At 38.9% G+C, this 19,263-nt stretch overlaps 2 protein-coding genes across 2 annotated transcripts in view; one reads left to right on the plus strand and one right to left on the minus strand.

The window, feature by feature from the left end:
* The window catches only part of LOC133403843 (M-protein, striated muscle-like), a 38,186-nt gene extending 33,761 nt beyond the window's left edge, over positions 1–4,425 (minus strand). Inside the window, exons 1-2 of the mRNA XM_061679180.1 lie at positions 4,389–4,425; positions 886–1,008 (exon numbers count right to left, since the gene is read on the minus strand). Coding sequence (XP_061535164.1) covers positions 886–998 — 113 coding nt within the window. The 5' untranslated portion in view covers positions 999–1,008; positions 4,389–4,425. The remainder of the gene's footprint in view (positions 1–885; positions 1,009–4,388) is intronic.
* A 10,886-nt stretch (positions 4,426–15,311) lies between these two features.
* LOC133404076 (hexokinase-1-like) overlaps positions 15,312–19,263 on the plus strand; it is a 31,244-nt gene continuing 27,292 nt past the window's right edge. Inside the window, exon 1 of the mRNA XM_061679671.1 lies at positions 15,312–15,662. Coding sequence (XP_061535655.1) covers positions 15,600–15,662 — 63 coding nt within the window. The 5' untranslated portion in view covers positions 15,312–15,599. The remainder of the gene's footprint in view (positions 15,663–19,263) is intronic.

Genomic DNA, 19,263 nt, shown 5'->3' on the forward strand with positions numbered 1-19,263 from the left:
CGACCTGGCCCAAGAGGCTAACTAAATAGTTTTACACAGATGGTTATATTACAATAGCAAACAAGTTCAATCACACTAACCTCTTCGTTATCGTAAAGGAGAGGAAAAAAAATGTTAATCATCTTTTTGTTATAAACCCTTGTTTAACTTCTTTTTACATGTTTAAGACTGACAGTTTCATTGTTTCTAGTGGTTAAATAAATAACTAAACTTAAAAGAAAACAGTTAACACAATTTTTTTACATTTTAATGGAATTTATTTTTGTATTTACTATCTTTTGAAACTTACACTTATTTTTACACTTCTTTTACTACTTCTATTCACGCTTTAACCACCTACACAAAAAAGTTATTTTTTTTATTTCGTTTGGGCAGTTATAACACAAATAAAGCTTTAAAAATATGAGCATCTACCAAATAGTTATGATGTCATTTAATTGAAAAAAAGAGCATAATAATGGAAAAAAACAGGAAGGAAATTTTCTTTTTGAAATAAATACACACCTCAAAGGTTTGGGACGTTGGATTCACTGTATATTTGTATTGTTTTGTATTATTGTTTGCTGCTGTTTTAAATACATAGAAACGTTTTCGAAATATGAAATTTTACCTAACGTGACTATTTCTATCTTCATCTCTTTGGTGTAGGGTGCAACGGCACAACAAAACATATTCCTCGCATATCATTTATCATCAATCCAACAGCTTGTGTTCTAGGTTAGAGGTTCCACTGTGTTTTATACTCCCGCCCCTCCCGCCCCAAAGAAATGTAGCATTTAGCTGAATGACATAAAGTATGTCATAAAAGTAATAAAAGACGAGCCACACGTACGCTTAAGTTGAACGCAGCTAAGCAGCGAGAGGCAGCGTCCCGCCGTACCGTACCTTTGTGTCGTCTGCTCAGAGACGACACGCTTGGTGCTGTACTGATAAGCGAGATCACTTTTCACTTGGCTGCCGCGATTCCGCTTATACCAGGGAATGACTTTGGAAGCCATGACGGGAACACTGGAAAGGAAGGAGACCTCATGCGTGACCAAGGAGGAAGGAGGGAAGGGACACCAAACATGTTAGTCATCACATCACCACCATACACTATATGGTGGTCATACTATGTGACCAGTTAGTGTTATTGTTTATTAAGTGTTATTATGAGTGTATTGAACAATAATATACGAATAGAATCAGAACAGTGTTCCTCCACTATATTGCAATATTTTTAACTGTTTTTATTTTAATGGGTTTTTACAGTATATAGATAGGCAAGTCTCAATTTAGAGATGCATGCCTTCAGTATAGTACCAAATTGTACACGGTGAGCAGCAATGAACGCTACTGGAAATGATAACTAACAGAAAGAAGAAGAGGCAGAGAAGGTTGTTGTTGGTTGGTGTCGCTGCTCCGTGTGTATGAAAGTAGCTGTTGTTTTACGATTTGGAATTACCATAATATCAATACTAATTTCCATTAGTCTGTCTACTTTGTTCTTTCGTGCTAAATCCAGTGTTTGTGTGGAAAACTCAACTATTTATGCTCCAATTTAAAGGCATGCCCCACATCACGTAGGGAATCATTCTTTTGGAATGCAAAAAAAGGGAGAGCGCCGTTAAGTGATCTGGCTCAACTGATGAAGCCTGCTCGGATGAGAGGCGGAACGTCTTCTAAGACAAACTGTACTGTCCACTTGCGATCGATTCAATGCCCTGAGAATTAACTATTTGTTTTTTATAGAGTCAAAAAAAAAATCGTTAGCATCTGATGTGCAGTTTACCAACATCTGGATGCAGAACGTTAACATGATGAAGCCGACCGGCGAAAAATGGAAACTTGTCTTCCGGACGAAGGTACGTGGAGCTAATCAAGTTGCATGTGTTTTTGCTTTTTAACCATCTATTTTAAAAGTTCAGTGAATACATTTCAAATTCTTTGCTAACGAGAATAAATCAGATTATTAGCAGAGGTCATAATACACCAATGATAACACATGTATAAATGTAGACATCGATTTTGGCCAGGAAACAACTGAAAATCCGACACATTGTACCTCAAAAAAAAACCAAAAAAGAAAGAAATCGGTCCCCAAAGCTAGTTTCATTTAGCAGCTTGAAATTTGGTAGACATGTCTATAATGAGTACAGCAACAAAAAAGGTTTTCTGCCATTTTGATTTAAAGTGGCCATTTTACATTTTGGCAATTTTATTACTCAACTTAAACACTGTTTGAAAATTAAACCCCCGAAGCCAGTTTTATTTAGCAACATGACATTTGGTATACATGTCTATGAGGAGACCCCCAAAACGTCTCAAGAAGCCAATGCCCAAAAGAAACAAGCAAAATAGCTGACCTATTTTGCATTGAAACTGCCATTTTAGGCTCAATTTTGGCCATTTCCCCAAAAGTTGTCTAAATAACTATACTTTCAAAAATTCAGCCTCTAAAGCTGGTTTCACTTAGCAACATGAAACTTTGTAGACATCTCTATCATGAGTAGTAGATAGAGCCACAAAAAACGCCTCAAGAAGGCCATGACTGAAAAGACAGGAAGTCTCCCACTTTGGGTTGAAGTGGTTTCCAGAGGTTTTCAAAGACAAACTCTTCCAAGAGTTTTTGTCCGATTGATAGAAAATCTTAACCACATATCCTAGAGAGCGCTACAATTTTAAATTACAAAATGTTTCCGTTTTCATCGCTGCATGTGGACGCCGCATGCCAGCAAAGTTTGAGGACTCGTCAAATAGTTCAACTGCACAAGATAAAAACTTGACCAAACGTTTCACTTAGCGATATGAAATTCGGTTAACATCTCAATCATGAGTAGACCCGCAAAAAATATGGATGTATTCTGGAGGACAGACTTGACGGCCCTTGAAACATTTGGCCTGAGGCGCTCACACCGCTCAGCTATGAATAGCTTGCAGCCGTCAGCCGTGATTAGATAAGTGGAAGTGGGAATAAAAGTGAGTCATGAACACCACAAAATCCTTCAATGTGATACAATTAAATGCAATGCTCCTTCTTATACTGTGGATTTGATTTATTATTGAGTGACAAGCAGACGTGCTTCCACTCTGGAAAGTTGACTTTTGAACCCTCCTGTTAGGTAAACTTGAGATGAAACACACATTACTTATTCATGTTTTATGTTTACATGATGATATGATGGGATAAAAATTGCAAGTACAAAAAATAATTTACAAAATGTTCGTAAAAAGAAACCAAAAAAATACAACCCATTTTTTAAAATTGGTTTTAATACAACCATTCGCACTCACATTCACACCTACGGGCAATTTAGAGTCTTCAATTAACCTACCGTGCATGTTTTTGGGATGTGGGAGGAAACCGGAGTGCCCGGAGAAAACCCACGCAGGCACGGGGAGAACATGCAAACTCCACACAGGCGGGGTCGGGGATTGAACCCCGCTCCTCAGAACTGTGAGGCTGACGCTCGAACCAGTCGGCCACCGTGCCGCCCAAATTAAAATTAATTTCAAAAATATATAATAACATGATTAAATGGTAAAAAGAAAAAATGGTAAAAAGAAGGCTGGCAGATTTTTTTTAAATTTAAAAACAATTTTTTAGATTTATTTATTTATTTTTTTTTCTAATGGGTCAATTAGACCCGCATCATCACAGGAGGGCTAAAGTCGCTTAAAAAAATTAGTGACATTGTTTGTCACTTAATAGTAATGACTTTTCCTAATTTAATGTGAACAACATAAAATTAACATGTTTTCAATGTCTTGTTTTGAGTCAGTTTGACCTGAGGCTGTTTTAGCTGTATAAAACAATATTTATAATCATTTTCAAATTGCTGGGGTCGAGAATAAGAAATATTAGTAAATTTCAAGGTAACAGGTGGGTTTTTGGGGGTCAATTTGACCCATGGCTGTTTTAGCTGGATAGAACATAGAACACATATATTTAGGGCTATTTGGCCAGTCAAAAACGTAAACTAACTGAAATATAGGAAAGAAATTGTATAATTTTTTTCGAGGGGTGTGGTTGGGGTCAATTTGACCCAAAGCTGTTTGAAACATAGAATAAATATAGTTAGGGCTAACTAGGCAGTGATCAACCAGCAATTAACACCTAGACTTCTATTGCTAATAGTTTTGGGGGAGTTTAACTCAAAGAAGTGATAAGAAATTGTTAGTAACTTTCAAGGTGACAAGGACGGTTTTGCTGAGGTCAATTTGAGCCAAGGCAGCTTTAGCTCTATAAAACATGCAACACATATATTTATGGCTTTTTAGGCAGCCACCAACTGGCACACAGACTTGTATTTATAATAATTTCTTGGTCTGTTTGAATTGCAATGTCAGCAGGACGGTTAGTGGTACATTTGTGACAATTCCAAGCTGATACAAAGGTGAGTACTTACCCCCGAGAGATTAAAAGAGCGCAAAGCAACGGCGGCGTTGGCGGCGCTGGAGCGGGCGGACGTGGCTTGGACTTTGCTGATGGGAAGAAAAACATTAGCCACATTAGCCCCTCGACGGCCGGGGGCATGCCGATCCCCTTCCACCCCATGTATGGACGTGCCTGTGACTATATATAGCATTTACCTACAAATTCTACTCTTACCAGTTGGACCAGCTTCATCTACATCATCTTCGAACTCTTTGTTTCATTCTTTGATCCCCCCCCCCCCCCCCCCCCCCACCAAATTAACTCTTTTCTTTACATATTTTTCTTCCAATAGTCACCTTAGTATTACTTTTCGGCACATGTACTTTAGTTGTAAACAATAAATTTCAACAGGTAAATTGTACGTCCATTTTCATACAAACGTAAATATCATTTATTTGCAAGAGGGTGATGAAAGCCTGATGAACCCTTTTTAGGTTTCTAGGGGGGTTAGGGGGCGCCTGTCCTCCTTAGCTGCACACTTGTGAACAGCAGTCAGTTATTTTTAAACTCCTGAGACACACGGATACCCCTCAAGTCTTACTGCACAAGCACAAGAGAGAAATTCAGCTCTCAAACTCAAACAGTAAAGTCGAACAAAAATTGGCTCGGTTAAGCCCACTGGATTTAATTTTTTTTTTAATTCAGCCCCCAAATCCAGTTTCACTTAGTAATGTGAAATTTGGTATTCATGTCTATCATGAGAAGATCCTAAAAAAAAAAAAAAAGTGCCAAGAAGCCATGCTCGAAAAGACACAGCAAGTCTGCAATTTTAGCTCGACGTGGCCATTTCAGGGATGTTTTGGCCATTTTTCCTAAAACTCAGCTTTAAAAACTCCAAGTAGCCATCTTAGGGTCATTTTGGCCATTTTCCCCAAAAGTCTAATAACTCAGTTTTATGTAAAATCTTTGTAAATTCAGCCCCTGAAGCTAGTTTCACTTAGCAGCATGAAATTTTGTATAAGCGTGTCTATCATGGGTACACCCACAAAAAAAAGTCTCAAGACGCTATTCTCAAAAAATACACGGGAGAATACACATTGTAGCTCTCGGGGACCAATTTAGGGTCATTTTGGCCATTTTTCCAAAATCTAATAACTAAGTTGTAAGATCTTTGAAAATGCAGCCCTGGAGAGAGTTTCACTCAGTAACATGAAATTTAGTAGGCAAGTCTAAAATGAGTAGACTTGCAAAAACAGCCTCCAAAGTCATGCCTGAAAAGAAACAGGAAGTCAACCATTTTGGTTTGAGGCAGGGATTCAAAACCTTTGGCCATTTGCGCTAAAGACCAACTTTTTTTTGCCTCATGAAGCCATGCCTGGAAAAAAAAAACAAGGAAAGTCTCCCACTTTGGATTGAAGTTGCCATTTCAGGGTAATTTGGGAAATGTCTTTCAGGGGTCCTTCAAAAGACAAACTTGCAGTAGAAATTTTGTCCGTTTGCTACCAAAGTTGAAGCATTTATACAAGACCGATGAAGACCACTAAAACGTGAAGAATTTGAGTTTTTCCTTATTGCATGTGGACAGAACATGGCAGCAACGTTTGTTGCGAGTTCATTCAAGTGAACATTTGCTTGGTTCACTAGCGCCCCCTGGAGGTACTTGAAAATGCAACCCCTGAAGCCATTGCCGCTCACTGTAGCAATGTGAAAAGACAAGTTCTCGAAGCCATACCCCCAAAAACACAGAGTCTAGCATTTTGTTTTAAAGCTGCCATTTCTGACTCCTTTTGGGAATTATAAAAAGTAAAAAGTCATAAAGTTTTTGAAAATTCAGCCGCTGAAGCAAGCTTCACCTACCAACATGAAATTTGGTAGCAATATCGATCATAGTAGACCCATAAAAAAGCCTGAGGAAGTCATGCCAGAAAAGACACATGACGTCAACCATTTTGGTGCAACAGGCCATTTCAGGGTCATTTTAAGCATTTTTCCAAGGGTACTTCAAAAACCTTCCGAGAGATTAGGTCTGATTGCTACCAAATTTGAACTAGACAGAGGGCTAAATGGAGAGATTTTTATAATCCTCTTTGTGTGTGGGCAATAGCAGCAAAGTGTGATGAGCCTTTATGAAGGTGAAAATGTATGTTTTGGTTCAGTAGTGTTCTCTACCATGAACAGACCCACAAAAGAGTCTCAAGAAGCCATTCTTGAAAATAAAAAGAAAGCCCGTCATTTTAACAATATTTGATTTTTTTTTTGACCAAAATACAGTGTATGTCATCCAAGGTTCATAAAAGCATATTTGGATTCCTTTGCTTTAACGCCACTCACTGACAAACATCACCTGATCTTAACTTAAGGACGAATGCACGGTGCAACACTTCCCTCTGGCGGCCAACTCCTGAACATGACATTTTTGTGAAGAGAGAAGGAGCTCATGCCTTTGAAGTTTGGTAAAAATATTCAAATAGATTTGTATTTGGCGGCACGGTGGGCGACTGGTTAGAGCGTCAGCCTCACAGTTCTGAGGAGCGGGGTTCAATCCCCGGCCCCGCCTGTGTGGAGTTTGCATGTTCTCCCCGTGCCCGCGTGGGTTTTCTCCGGGCACTCCGGTTTCCTCCCAAATCCCAAAAACATGCACGTTAATTGAAAACTCTAAATTGCCGTAGGTGTGAATGTGAGAGCAAATGGTTGTTTGTTTCTATGTGCCCTGCGATTGGCTGGCAACCAGTTCAGGGTGTACCCCTCCTTCTGCCCAATGATACCTGGGATAGGCTCCAGCACGCCCGCGACCCTAGTGAGGAGAAACGGCTCAGAAAATGGATGGATGGATCTTTCTTTGGCTTTTGTTGTTGTTGTTAAGCGTACCAGTGATAGCAAGGAGTACGGTGGCCTAGAAGTGCAAATCAATGTAACAAATTGTGAAACACTTTCAGAAAACAAAAACCAAAGAGGAAACACTTTAACATTTCAGGAACCACAAAAACAAAAGCAGAAACACGTCACAAACAAATTACAATTGCGGAAACCCAGAAAGGGAGGGGCCCATTTCACAGACATTCTTGGAAATCCCACGGCCTTCCTCGACAAGAACATGATTGGCTCCTGCATCGCGGGAAGGGAAGGCTACACAGATGGAACGTGATGTCCATCCCAAATAGCGATTGTGTATACAGGCGCCCTGAACAGCGAGCCTGTATTGGTTGCTGAAGAGAGAGGATACTGGCGAGAATTAAAGGGAATGGGTGAATATTGGGTGAATATTAGCAAGGAACCTGCCGGCTCCATTCATTTTTGAACGTACCGAGCGAGGGATCTACCTTGCATAGATTCTGGTCTGGTCGATCGGGAAGGAAACAGTTGCCTAACCACGTACACTGCGCCATAGTTCAGTCGGGTGGTTTTCTTGAGCAGCCGATCGGTCGATCACTGGTTTTGACGCAATTCAAAATAATAATCTCCGTTGCACGCCGTCTTCACGTCCCAGTTTACATTCAATCAAAATGCAGTTTCGCTCTATGGTGAAAAATACATTTCCGTGTTTGCGAGACGTGGCGCCGCGGTGCCTCTGCTCAAAGCATATAAATAGTACGTAAAGCACCAAATGTTAACATCAATGCTAAACTATACTCATAATGTATAATGTGCCTGTCGATGAAAAAGCAAAGCTTGTGACCAGAATGTATGCAAGGTAGATCCCTCGCTCGGTACGTTCAAAAATGAATGGAGCTGGCAGCTTCCTTGCAAATATCCACACTTTCCCTTTAATTCTCGCCAGCATCCTCTCTCTTTAGCAACCTGCTTCTTCTTGAACTCTTAATCTATCTTTTTATGGTTTGAGAAATGTGATCAATTGCAATCTATTGTATACACAGCATCAAACGCCAATACAGGCTCGCTGTTCAGGGCGTCCGTATATACAATCGCTATTTGGGATGGACATCACGTTCCATCTGTGTCGTCTACCCTTCCCGCAATGCAGGAGCCAATCATGTTGAAGCGGGGCGGTGCTTGCCGAGAAAGGCCGTGGGATCTCCAACAATGTCTGTGAAATAGACCCCTCCCATTCCGGGTTTCCGCAATTGTAATTTGTTTCGTCTTTTTGTAAAAGTGTCTCTGCTTTTGTTTTTGTGTTTTCTGTAATGTTGAAGTGTTTCACAATGTGTTATATTGTTTTGCACATCCAGGCCACTGTAAAGGAGGGACAATGCACACACACAAATGCATAAAAAAACAAAACAAAAAAAACTTCCTATTTCTCTTCTATGATTGTCTTCAACAGGTGAGTCGTTTTACTTTATCTCAGCTGTATTATTAACTTCTGCTGGTCCTCAAAGTATGACTTAAAACCATGCTTGTAGAGTTCATGTAGCTGACAGAATGTTAATATTTGACAGTGACGTCCTGTGTGCGTGAGGTCAGTCGGTTGTGAGAATAAAAGAGATTATTGGAGCGTGATAACTTGCCGAGCAGCGAGTTGCAAAAGCTCAAATATGCACTTTTGGATGGCGTGAAGGAAGTTTTACGCATACACCCGTCCAGACAACGCTGGTGCCGATTTATGCAGATGTCGCCCTTTAAATTGATGTTTGTGCTTTTCTTTACTAGTTTAATGGGAATACTTTGTTGTCTGTGTGAAATCCCCCAAAATTAATAAATAGACTTCAAAATTAATAAATAGACTTCATAAAGTGAAATAGGAGTTTTATGAGTATACACACAACACTACTGTATATATATATATATATATATATATATATATATATATATATATAGATATAGATACACACATGCTGATTCTTGATGTAAACCAGGGGAGTGGGGAGGTATTGGTTGTTGGTAGTTGTGGGGAGGGGGTTGTGACAATTTAATATATTTAATATATATATATATATATATATTCCAATGAAGTTGGGACATTGTGTTGAACATAAACAAAAACAGAATACAATGATTTGACAATCATGTTCAACCTATATTTAATTAAATACACTACAAAAACAAGATATTTAATGTATCTTGTTTGACTGATAAACGTTATTGTTTTTAGCAAATAATCATTCACTTAGAATTTTTTGGCTGCAACACGTTCCAAAAAAGCTGGGACAGGTGGAAAAAAAGACTGAAAAAGTTGTGGAATGAAACGCCGCCGGCTTCTCTGGGCCCGAGCTCATCTAAGATGCACTGATGCAAAGTGGAAAAGTGTTCTGTGGTCCGACGACTCCACATTTCAAATTGTTTTTGGAAATTGTGGACGCCGTCTCCTCCGCGCCAAAGAGGAAAAGAATCATCCGGGCTGTTATGGACGCAAAGTTCAAAAGCCAGCATCTATGGGGCTGTGTTTAGTGCCAATGGCATGGGTAACTTACACATATGTGAAGGCACCATTAATGCTGAAAGGTACATACAGGTTTTGGAGAAACATATGCTGCCATCCAAGCAACGTCTTTTTCATGGACACCCCTGCTTATTTCAGCAAGACAATGCCTAACCACATTCTGCACATGTTACAACAGCGTGGCTTCATAGTAAGAGTGCGGGTACAAGACTGACTTGCCTGCAGTCCAGACCTGTCTCCCATTGAAAATGTGTGGCGCATTATGAAGTGTAAAATACGACAACGGAGACCCCGGACTGTTGAACAGCTGAAGCTCTACATCAAGCAAGAATGGGAAAGAATTCCACCAACAAAGCTTCAACAATTAGTTTCCTCAGTTCCCAAACGTTTATTGAATGTTGTTAAAAGAAAAGGTGATGTAACACAGTGTTAAACATGACCCTGTCCCAGCTTTTATCGAACGTGTTGCAGCCATAAAATTCGGTTAATGATTATTTGGTAAAAACAATAAAGTTTATCAGTTTGAACATTAAATATCTTGTCTATGTAGTGTATTCAATTAAATATAGGTTGAACATGATTTGCAAATCATTGTATTCTGTTTTTATTTATGTTTAACACAACGTCCCAACTTCATTGGAATTGGGGTTGTATTTATTCATGTCACAATGTTGTAAATATGTGTGTAGATATTTCAGCTGCAAAAACGGAATTTCCCCCATTGTAGGACTAACAAAGGCTTTTCAATTCTATTCACACATATACAGGAGTACAAAAAGGTCTTTGGGGGAAGGTCACCCTGGCCTCAAGCAGCCATGACAGCAGACAGGAGCATGGTGCCCCCACCCCCCAAACGTCTTTCACTTGTAAGCAGGTGGGGGATGGGTGACGGTGTATTTGTGTGTGTGTGTTGGGGGGGGGGGGGGGGGGGGGGTTCAGGTTGAAGCATGTGGGGAATAAAAGAAGGGAGCGCATTCCCAGTGTTGACTCACGTCAGAAGTGTTGCATGCCACTGAGTAGATACACACATGCTGATTCTTGATGTAAACCAGGGGGGTGGGGGGGTATTGGTTGTTGGTGGTTGTGGGGAGGGGGTTGTGACAATTTAATGTTAAGCTACAAACAGGCAGCGGTTCCAACTACCTAAAGTGAATCGATGTCCTTTATGATGCAAGTTGGAGTCATTTGGAGTGCAGCAAAATGATCCAGGGTGTGTTTGCACTTTTAGTTCTTTATTTGAAGGAGTGGAGTGTTTGCTAACCATTTCTAGAAGACACCTTGCTCATTGTCTGCTGGTGGTTTTCCATTCATTAAACAAAGCCAGTGACTTTTTCTAAATATCCTTTTTCCATACTGCTTATCCTCACTGAGGTTGTGGGCGTGCTGGAGCCTATCTCAGATAACTTTGGGGGAGGGGCAGTTTACACCGTGAAGTGGTCGCCAGCCAGTTGGAGGGCACATATCGACAAACATTCCATCACACGCATTTAGAGGTTTCAATTAACGTTAATGCATGTTTTTGGAATGTGGGACGTAACTGGAGTACCTGGATAAAACCCACGCGGGCATATGGAGAACATGCAAACTCCACGGATTTGAACCCGGGTCCTCCTGTGAGGCAGATGTGCTAATCAGTCCTCCACTGTTCCACCTTATTCTAAATAAAAAGTGAAAAAGAAATACCACCTTTAAAAAAGCAAACAAAACGTTATTGTAGAAAGATATACTTTGTAAAAATACTTGTCATTGCAGGAAAAAATATATTTTAAATACTACTTTAAATGTATTTTTTAAAAACTCTATATAAAAAAAACTTTTTGAGGATAGTTAAATTTCTCCCTAGAATAACAACCTCTTTCTTGAAAGATAAACCTTTAAAAAAAATACTTTATTCTTGTAACAATCTTATTCTGGTTGGATTATGCCATTTAAAACAAATAATAATAATTCTCGAGAAATATACAGTATTATTGATTTTACTTCAGACAAAAAAATAGCAAAAAAATCTGACATTATTCTTGTAAAATTGTTTAAAGTAAAATTATTTCATGTAAAAACAAAACTAATCTATAAACAAACAGGTGTACTGTATTGTGACAACTGAAATTGAGGCTCTGATATTGATTGTTATGTGGAGTTATGCTGTTAAGAATTTCCCACTCGCTGCAGTCCATCAAGCCGTCATCGTCGACGCTGCGGGTGATGCAGCAGGAAGCGTAATGATGACATCACATGACATGACATGACTTCCCTGCCTGACCGCACGTCCGCCCTTGGTTGCTGTGGCAACGTGCCGACCAGGAAAGCGAGTGTAAGGGTGGGGGAAGGGATGGCGGGTTATCAGTCAAATGCAGCTTCTTGCTTACTGGGAGTAGGTCCCCCCCACACCTCCCACAACCACCACTAAAAGCCCATTGCCCCATTGGTTCCTCCCCTCCCTGCTTCCCCACATGTCTTTCCTGCTCAGCCAATCAAGATGGTGCATGGGGGCAAGCCACCAATACTCATTCGAGTTGCTACATGTCAGGAAGGGACACTCTTGAAACCCTGAAAGAAAAAGAAAAAAATATTCTACCAAAATAAAATATTTTCTTTAATAAAAACAGTAAGATTATTGCATTTTGTAAATTAAATAAATAAAGTTTGAAAAATCATTTAAAAAATACAGTTGGGACGGTGGGCGACTGGTTAGAGCATCTGCCTCAAAGTTCTAAGGACTGGGGTTCAATCCCCGACCCCGCTTGTGTGGAGTTTGCATGTTCTCCCCGTGCATGCGTGGGTTTTCCCCGGGCACTCTGGTTTCCTCCCACATCCCAAAAACATGCATGGTAGGTTAATTGACGACTCTAAATTGCCCGTAGGTGTGAATGTGAGTGCGAATGGTTGTTTGTTTGTATGTGCCCTGCGATTGGCTGGCAACCAGTTCAGGGTGTACCCCGCCTCCTGCCCGATGATAGCTGGGCTAGCCTCCAGCACGCCCGCGACCCTAGTGAGGAGAAGCGGCTCAGAAAATGGATGGATGGGTGGATTTAAAAAATACATTATAACCCCCAAAATTGCAGATAAATCTTTGTAGGAAAATGTGATTTCACTAAAATACAAAAATCTACAAAATACAACCTTTTTGTTGAATAATAAACATTCTAAAAGCATTTGACAAGAGAGTAAGACATTTAAAAGACACAAAAATTCACAAGAAAACAAATTTTAGAAAAAATACTTTGTGAAGGAAATTATTTTTTCCAAGAAAAAAAGTTTTCAATGAAATTACTTTTATTTCTAGTTTCTAAATTGTTTCTAAAAACGATAGACATTTTTAATGTCTGAATAAAATACAACTTCATACCCTGTTTTTGTAAGATAGGGCATTTAAAAAAAATTACAAGAAAATTAATTTAAAAAAAAAAAACATTCATTTGAATTTCTCATTTTTACTTCATAAAATATTTCTAAAAAAAAAGACCATACCTTGAAAAAAAATCTAGAAAAAAAAAAAAACTTTTGTAGTATGAATGATTAAAAGAAAATTTTCTTTAATTTTGAAAAAGTTTTCTGGAAAAACATCCCAGAAAAATAATTTTTTTGGGTCCAGTTATTCAACTTCTAACAAAAAAAAGAACTAGAAAAAAATGACTTTTCTCAATTCTCGAGTAATTCATAATTCATATTTTTACTCGAACTTTTTTCATAACAAATACAAACCATTTTTTAGAAAATAAAATGTTTTAGAAAATGACTATTATTCTAGATTGGAAAACATTGTCAAAAAAAAAAAAAGGCTATTTCTGAAATTTCAAATCCTTTTGAGAAAAAAAATCACTCAGTTGACATGAAACATATTCTTCCTAATAAAATTCCAGGTATTTACACACAGGAACTCATTTAATCACTTTCTTAATTAGTGTAAAAATCTGACAAACATCTCTATTACGTGATTGTGGAAATCATTTTGTTAGAATTGAGTACAAAATGCAACTGATGAAAACTTTTCTGGATCACAATAAAGGCAGATCGCAGATGTTCTAAGGCACTTGATAACGATGAAGCTGAACAATATAAAATAGTGTCATCTGCAAGTGAAATTTGGCATCAGTTATATTTTGACATTTGACATCAGACTTTTATATGAATAGTAAAATAAAATGGGATCCAGTAGGGACCCCTGGAGGAGACCATTTTGAATAGGTAAGGGGTTTAAAACAATGACCATGAACTTGAGCCTTTCCCGTTCTGCCACTCAAATAGTTACCGAATTTCTGGGACAAGACACAGTGGTCAACAGTATCAAAAGCCTTTGGACAGATCTAGAAACAATGCAGGCACAATCTTCTTCAGAGCACTTATGATGTCATTTAACATTTTCATAGTGGCTGTTACAGTGCTGTGTTTTTTTCTCCAGAAAACAGACTGTAATGAGTTTACAATGCTATTTGTCATCAAAAACTCTTTCAACTGGTCACTTATGAGCTCTTACAAGACATTGGCTAATACAATTGGGATATCATCCTAGAATTATTGGGATTTGATTGGCCACCACCTTTTAGTAAAGGAGTGACAAATGCAGACTTTCAAACACAAGGTATTATCCTAGTTTCTATGGTTACATTGAAAATGTACTTCAATAGTTCTGTAATATGTTAAAACTATTATTAAAAAGTAGGGACCCAATCCATCAGGACTAGATGATTTCGTGGCATTTAACCTTATGAGAGCATCATAAACCTTCTTTCTAGTACTGAGTGCAAAATCAAAACGAAAAGGTACGTTTTCCCCAGGTAGAGCGAAATTCTTTTCTGGTGCTTCCTCCTCAAAGACCAACCAAGAAGATATAAAGTGCTGGTTAAAAGAGTCGAGCATACTTTTCTTGTCTGTAATAATCTTAGCATTTCGCTTTATTGTGTTCAGTAGCACAATGTCCTTTGAGCATGGAGACAATGCTTCTGCTGTCACAAATTTCAGTAAGGTAAAAATCTGCTTTGACTTTACGTATTTGAGACAGACACTTGTTTCGTAGGTCCCTAAAATGTCGTCAGTCTGTTATGTTTGGGTTGTCTTGGACTTTTCCAAACAAGATCTCTTTCATGAATGATGTCAGACAGTTTCTATAATTGTAAAAACAGTTTCCAGGAAAACATTTTTGTGCAATAAAAAAAAAAAAAGGAAAAAAAATAAAAATAAAAATCGAGACCAAATTGACTTGTTCACAAGCTAAAAAAAATCCAGAAGACAAAACATTTTAGGTGGGAAAAAAACTACCGTAGGAAAGGATTTGTTTTTTTACTTGGAAAAAAAATATACAAAAAATCTAAACTTGTTCTAGAAAAATATTGCATTATTCTCGAAGATTAAGATAACAAAAAAGGCCATTTGTAGAATTTTAAAAATCTTTGACAAAAAAATCAAGAGAGAAATTCCAGAATGTTTGTTGGTGTCCAATAATTCAATTTTAAACAAATCTAGAGAATAACATTTTCTCTGGAATTAAAAAAAAACACATTCTGTAAAAAAGAAAGAAAGAAAAAAAGAAAAAAAAATCTTACATTTTTCCAGGCTCTTCGCCGTTCCTGCTTCCCAGCACATCCTTCCTGCACAGCCAATCAGGACGGGAGATGGGGGCAGGGCACAGAGGGAATGCCATTCCACGGCTGAGCTGCTACACGTCGGTGGGTGGGCACACTCAAAAGCCAGCCTCCCTCCCGCCCTGTCTGCGTGTGTGTGACTGAGAGAGTGTGAGTGTTAGTTGCAGACTCGCAGGCACGACTTTTCCCTTTTACGTGCAGCCACCCTCACCCACCAGTGGGAAGGAAAAGACGGGAAACTCAGGCGGGGGGGATAAGCAAGCAGGCAGATTTGCAGTTTCTTCTCGACAATCACGGCAGGCAGGAAGGAAGGAAGGAAGGCAGGATGATCGCGGCTCAGCTCTTGGCCTACTACTTCACAGAGTTAAAGGATGATCAACTCAAAAAGGTAAAAAAGGCTGCTAAACACTGCTTGTGTCTTGTAAGGTAGCCATGTTAATTGGTGGGTGGGTGGATGCAGGCGCAAAGAAAGACAAGGAGAAGCGGGGGAGGAGGAGGATGGACGTGGTAGCGCTGTTGGTACGTTAGCGGTGTGTCCTTGACACGGATGGCTCCATGATGGCTCCCACAGGTGGAACCTACCGAAGATTCCCAATTCTTTCACCCGAGTGCAAAAAAACGTTGGCAGGATGTGACCTTGCACAAATGAGCTGCCAGCCGCTAGGTGCTGTGCTAATGTGCTAATGTGTGTGTGTGTGAGATGACAGACCGGCGACATGGATGGCGGGTCGGGGGAGGGCCTTGTACTAGTAAACGAGGGAGGGGGCAGGAGGGTTGTGATGTCACAGTGCAGTAGACGCACGTGCACCGAAAGGAAGACGAGAAGAGGGCCACCGGGACACAAATCGGATGCAATGTCGCTTTTTAGAGGAAAAGGGGGGTGGCATTTTATTCATTTTTCAAGAAAGCTAAAACTAAAAAACTGTATTAGTCCAGAATATTTCTTAAGCAATAATTTTTTTTTCTAGAAGAACAAAAAAAAATAGAATGTTTTTAGAATTCTCGACTAAAGGTTTTTCTAGAAAACGACAAACCTTTTTTCTCGAAAAAAAAATCACATTATTTTAAAAGATTAAGTTGAAGATATTTCTCAAAAAAATAAACTAATTTTTAATTTTTTTCAAACTTAAATGAAAAAAATTTATTTTGACTAAAACTCAAACATTTTTCTCTAAAAATAAACTTTTCGAGATTTTTTTCAAAAAACTTTTCTATAATAAAATTCTCCAAAAATATATTTTTTTGTACAAAAATACAAATATATTTTTTAAAGGAATTAAACTACCCCCTAAAATATTCAAGAAGATTAAGATGAAGACCATTTCTAAAAAAAAAAAAAAAAAAAAAAATTTAAAACCTTTTTTCTAAAAGAAATTATATTTCGCAAATACACTTATCCCCTAAAAATATTACCTTCCATCCATCCATCCATTTTCGGAGCCGCTTCTCCTCGATAGGGTCGCGGGCATGCTGGAGCCTATCCCAGCTATCATCGGGCAGGAGGCGGGGTACACCCTGAACTGGTTGCCAGCCAATCGCAGGGCACATACAAACAAACAACCATTTGCTCTCACATTCACACCTACGGCAATTTAGAGTTTTCAATTAACGTGCATGTTTTTGGGATGTGGGAGGAAACCGGAGTGCCCGGAGAAAACCCACGCAGGCACGGGGAGAACATGCAAACTCCACAAAGGCGGGGCCCGGGATTGAACCCGGGTCCTCAGAACTGTGAGGCCGACGCTCTAACCAGTCGTCCACCGTGCCGCAAATATTACCTTTTACTACTTAAATATTTCGAGAAAATATTTTCCAGGTAAAATATTTAAAATAAAAAATAAAAAAGTATATTAGTCTAGACAAATAAGATCACATTCCTACAAAAACCCTTGCCCTTTAATTTTTTCCCCTCAAAAAACTACAACTTTTTTTCTATAATAGTTTTAGTTTTTTTCTAGAAAAAGAATTGAGAATGAAACAACTTTTTACCTGGAAAAAATTATGAACTTATTCTTGTAATATCGTTTTTCTATAAAAATAAATGCATACAAATTATTTCAGAAAAAATAACATGACCTTATTCTCATAACATAATTTTCTTCAAGAAAATTAAACTTTCCTCTCGATAGAATATAAATATTTTCCTAGAAAAAAAATACTGTTTATAGAGGGGGGAAAAAAAAGATCAAAAGAAATATGACCATATTCCCTTAGGATGAAATTTTCTAAAAAAAAAAAAAAAAAAAAAACATGGAAAAAATTCTGGTATGTAATGATGTCAATTTTCAAAGTGAGTAGCTGTCCCAGTGCAGTCGACGTACGTGGATGCAAATTAAGTGATGATGACGTGCTGAAAGTGGGCCACTGCGGCCAACATCAGGCAGGCGGGATTTCACAGCATGGTTAAAGCTACTAAGGGCTTTAACAATGTTTTTTTTTTTTTTTTCCCCCCTCTGATTGTCTGTGGCCTTGAACACTCGCAAATTTTTTTTGTCCTTAACAACGCACTCCATAATCAGTGTTGGTGTATTTTAAACACAATGTATGTAGTTGTTTAGAAAGAGTTTTAAACACATTGCACATCAAACAAATGATTTAAAAAAAGTTATTGTAAATGTAGAACAATCGTAAACAGAATGCACAAATTATTTTTAAACATAACGTCCTACATTTATAGGAAGGATTACTTGGTCGTGGGACTTTATCGACCGGTCGGCGTGCAATGTTAATGAGTGTTTAATAATAGCAACACCCCAAAGGTCACCGCTGTGACGAACAAATGTGATTGTGGGATTGCGTGTCATGTTTCACAACAAAAAAATACCTCAAGTGCTGATTGGACGACAGTTCAACCGTTCGGTGCCTTACGTTGAGACGTTATTCTTATTTTAGCATTAAAAAACGACCTTGTGTTGAATTCAGTTGATGGTAATGTTTGACAATACGGTGTTAAGGTGGTTTGCATGTCAACTCAATCAATCATGTATTCACTTTTTAAAAAACAAAATTTTTTTATGTAAGTTATGAGAGTGTCCTCATGCAGAATCATTAATAGAGATTGGAAGTATTTTGCTGTCTTATTGTGTTTTTTCCCTTGAATTTTTTTTATCCCAGCTATCATCGAGCAGGAGGCGGGGTACACCCTGAACTGGTTGCCATCCAATCGCAGGGCACATACAAACAAACAACCATTCCCACTCACATCCACACCTACGGGCAATTTGGAGTTGTCAATTAACCTAGCATGCATGTTTTTGGGATGTGGGAGGAAACCGGAGTGCCCGGAGAAAACCCACGCAGGTACGGGGAGAATATGCAAACTCCACACAGGCGGGGCCGGGGATTGAACCCCGGACCTCAGAATTGTGAGGCAGACACTCAAACCAGTCGTTCACCGTGCCGCCATTTAACTTCAGAATTGTAAAATTAAATTAAGGAATACAGACATGCAAACACCAAAGGCATGAAAAAGGTGACAAACAGCAAGGGGGGTCTGCTGTAGGGGGGTCTGGTGGGATCCCCCGGGAACCCCGCAGAATTTTTTTTTTATTTTAACATAAATTAAGCAGACTCTAAATTGCCCGTAGGTGTGTATGTGAGTGCGAATGGTTGTTTGTTTCTATGTGCCCTGCGATTGGCTGGCAACCAGTTCAGGGTGTACCCCGCCTCCTGCCCGATGACAGCTGGGATAGGCTCCAGCACGCCCGCGACCCTCGTGAGGAGAAGCGGCTCAGAAAATGGATGGATGGATGGATGGATACATTAAGAAATCTGGAAGAATCTGAAGAGTACAATGAGGCAAAAAACAAACAAACAAACAAAAATGTCTTCATGCAGAAAAACCTATTTACACCGCACATGTTGATGTACAAATTTAAGATTCAAAATAAATTTGCCTCATTTCTTTGTTTTCTTGTTTTGGCCTCCAACTTGAACCAGGCCCATCTCCACCTACACCTGATGGCTGCTTCAAGCTGTGCCACATGAAT

The sequence above is a fragment of the Phycodurus eques genome, chromosome 6 (genome assembly GCF_024500275.1).
Source record: "Phycodurus eques isolate BA_2022a chromosome 6, UOR_Pequ_1.1, whole genome shotgun sequence".
NCBI lineage: Eukaryota > Metazoa > Chordata > Actinopteri > Syngnathiformes > Syngnathidae > Phycodurus > Phycodurus eques.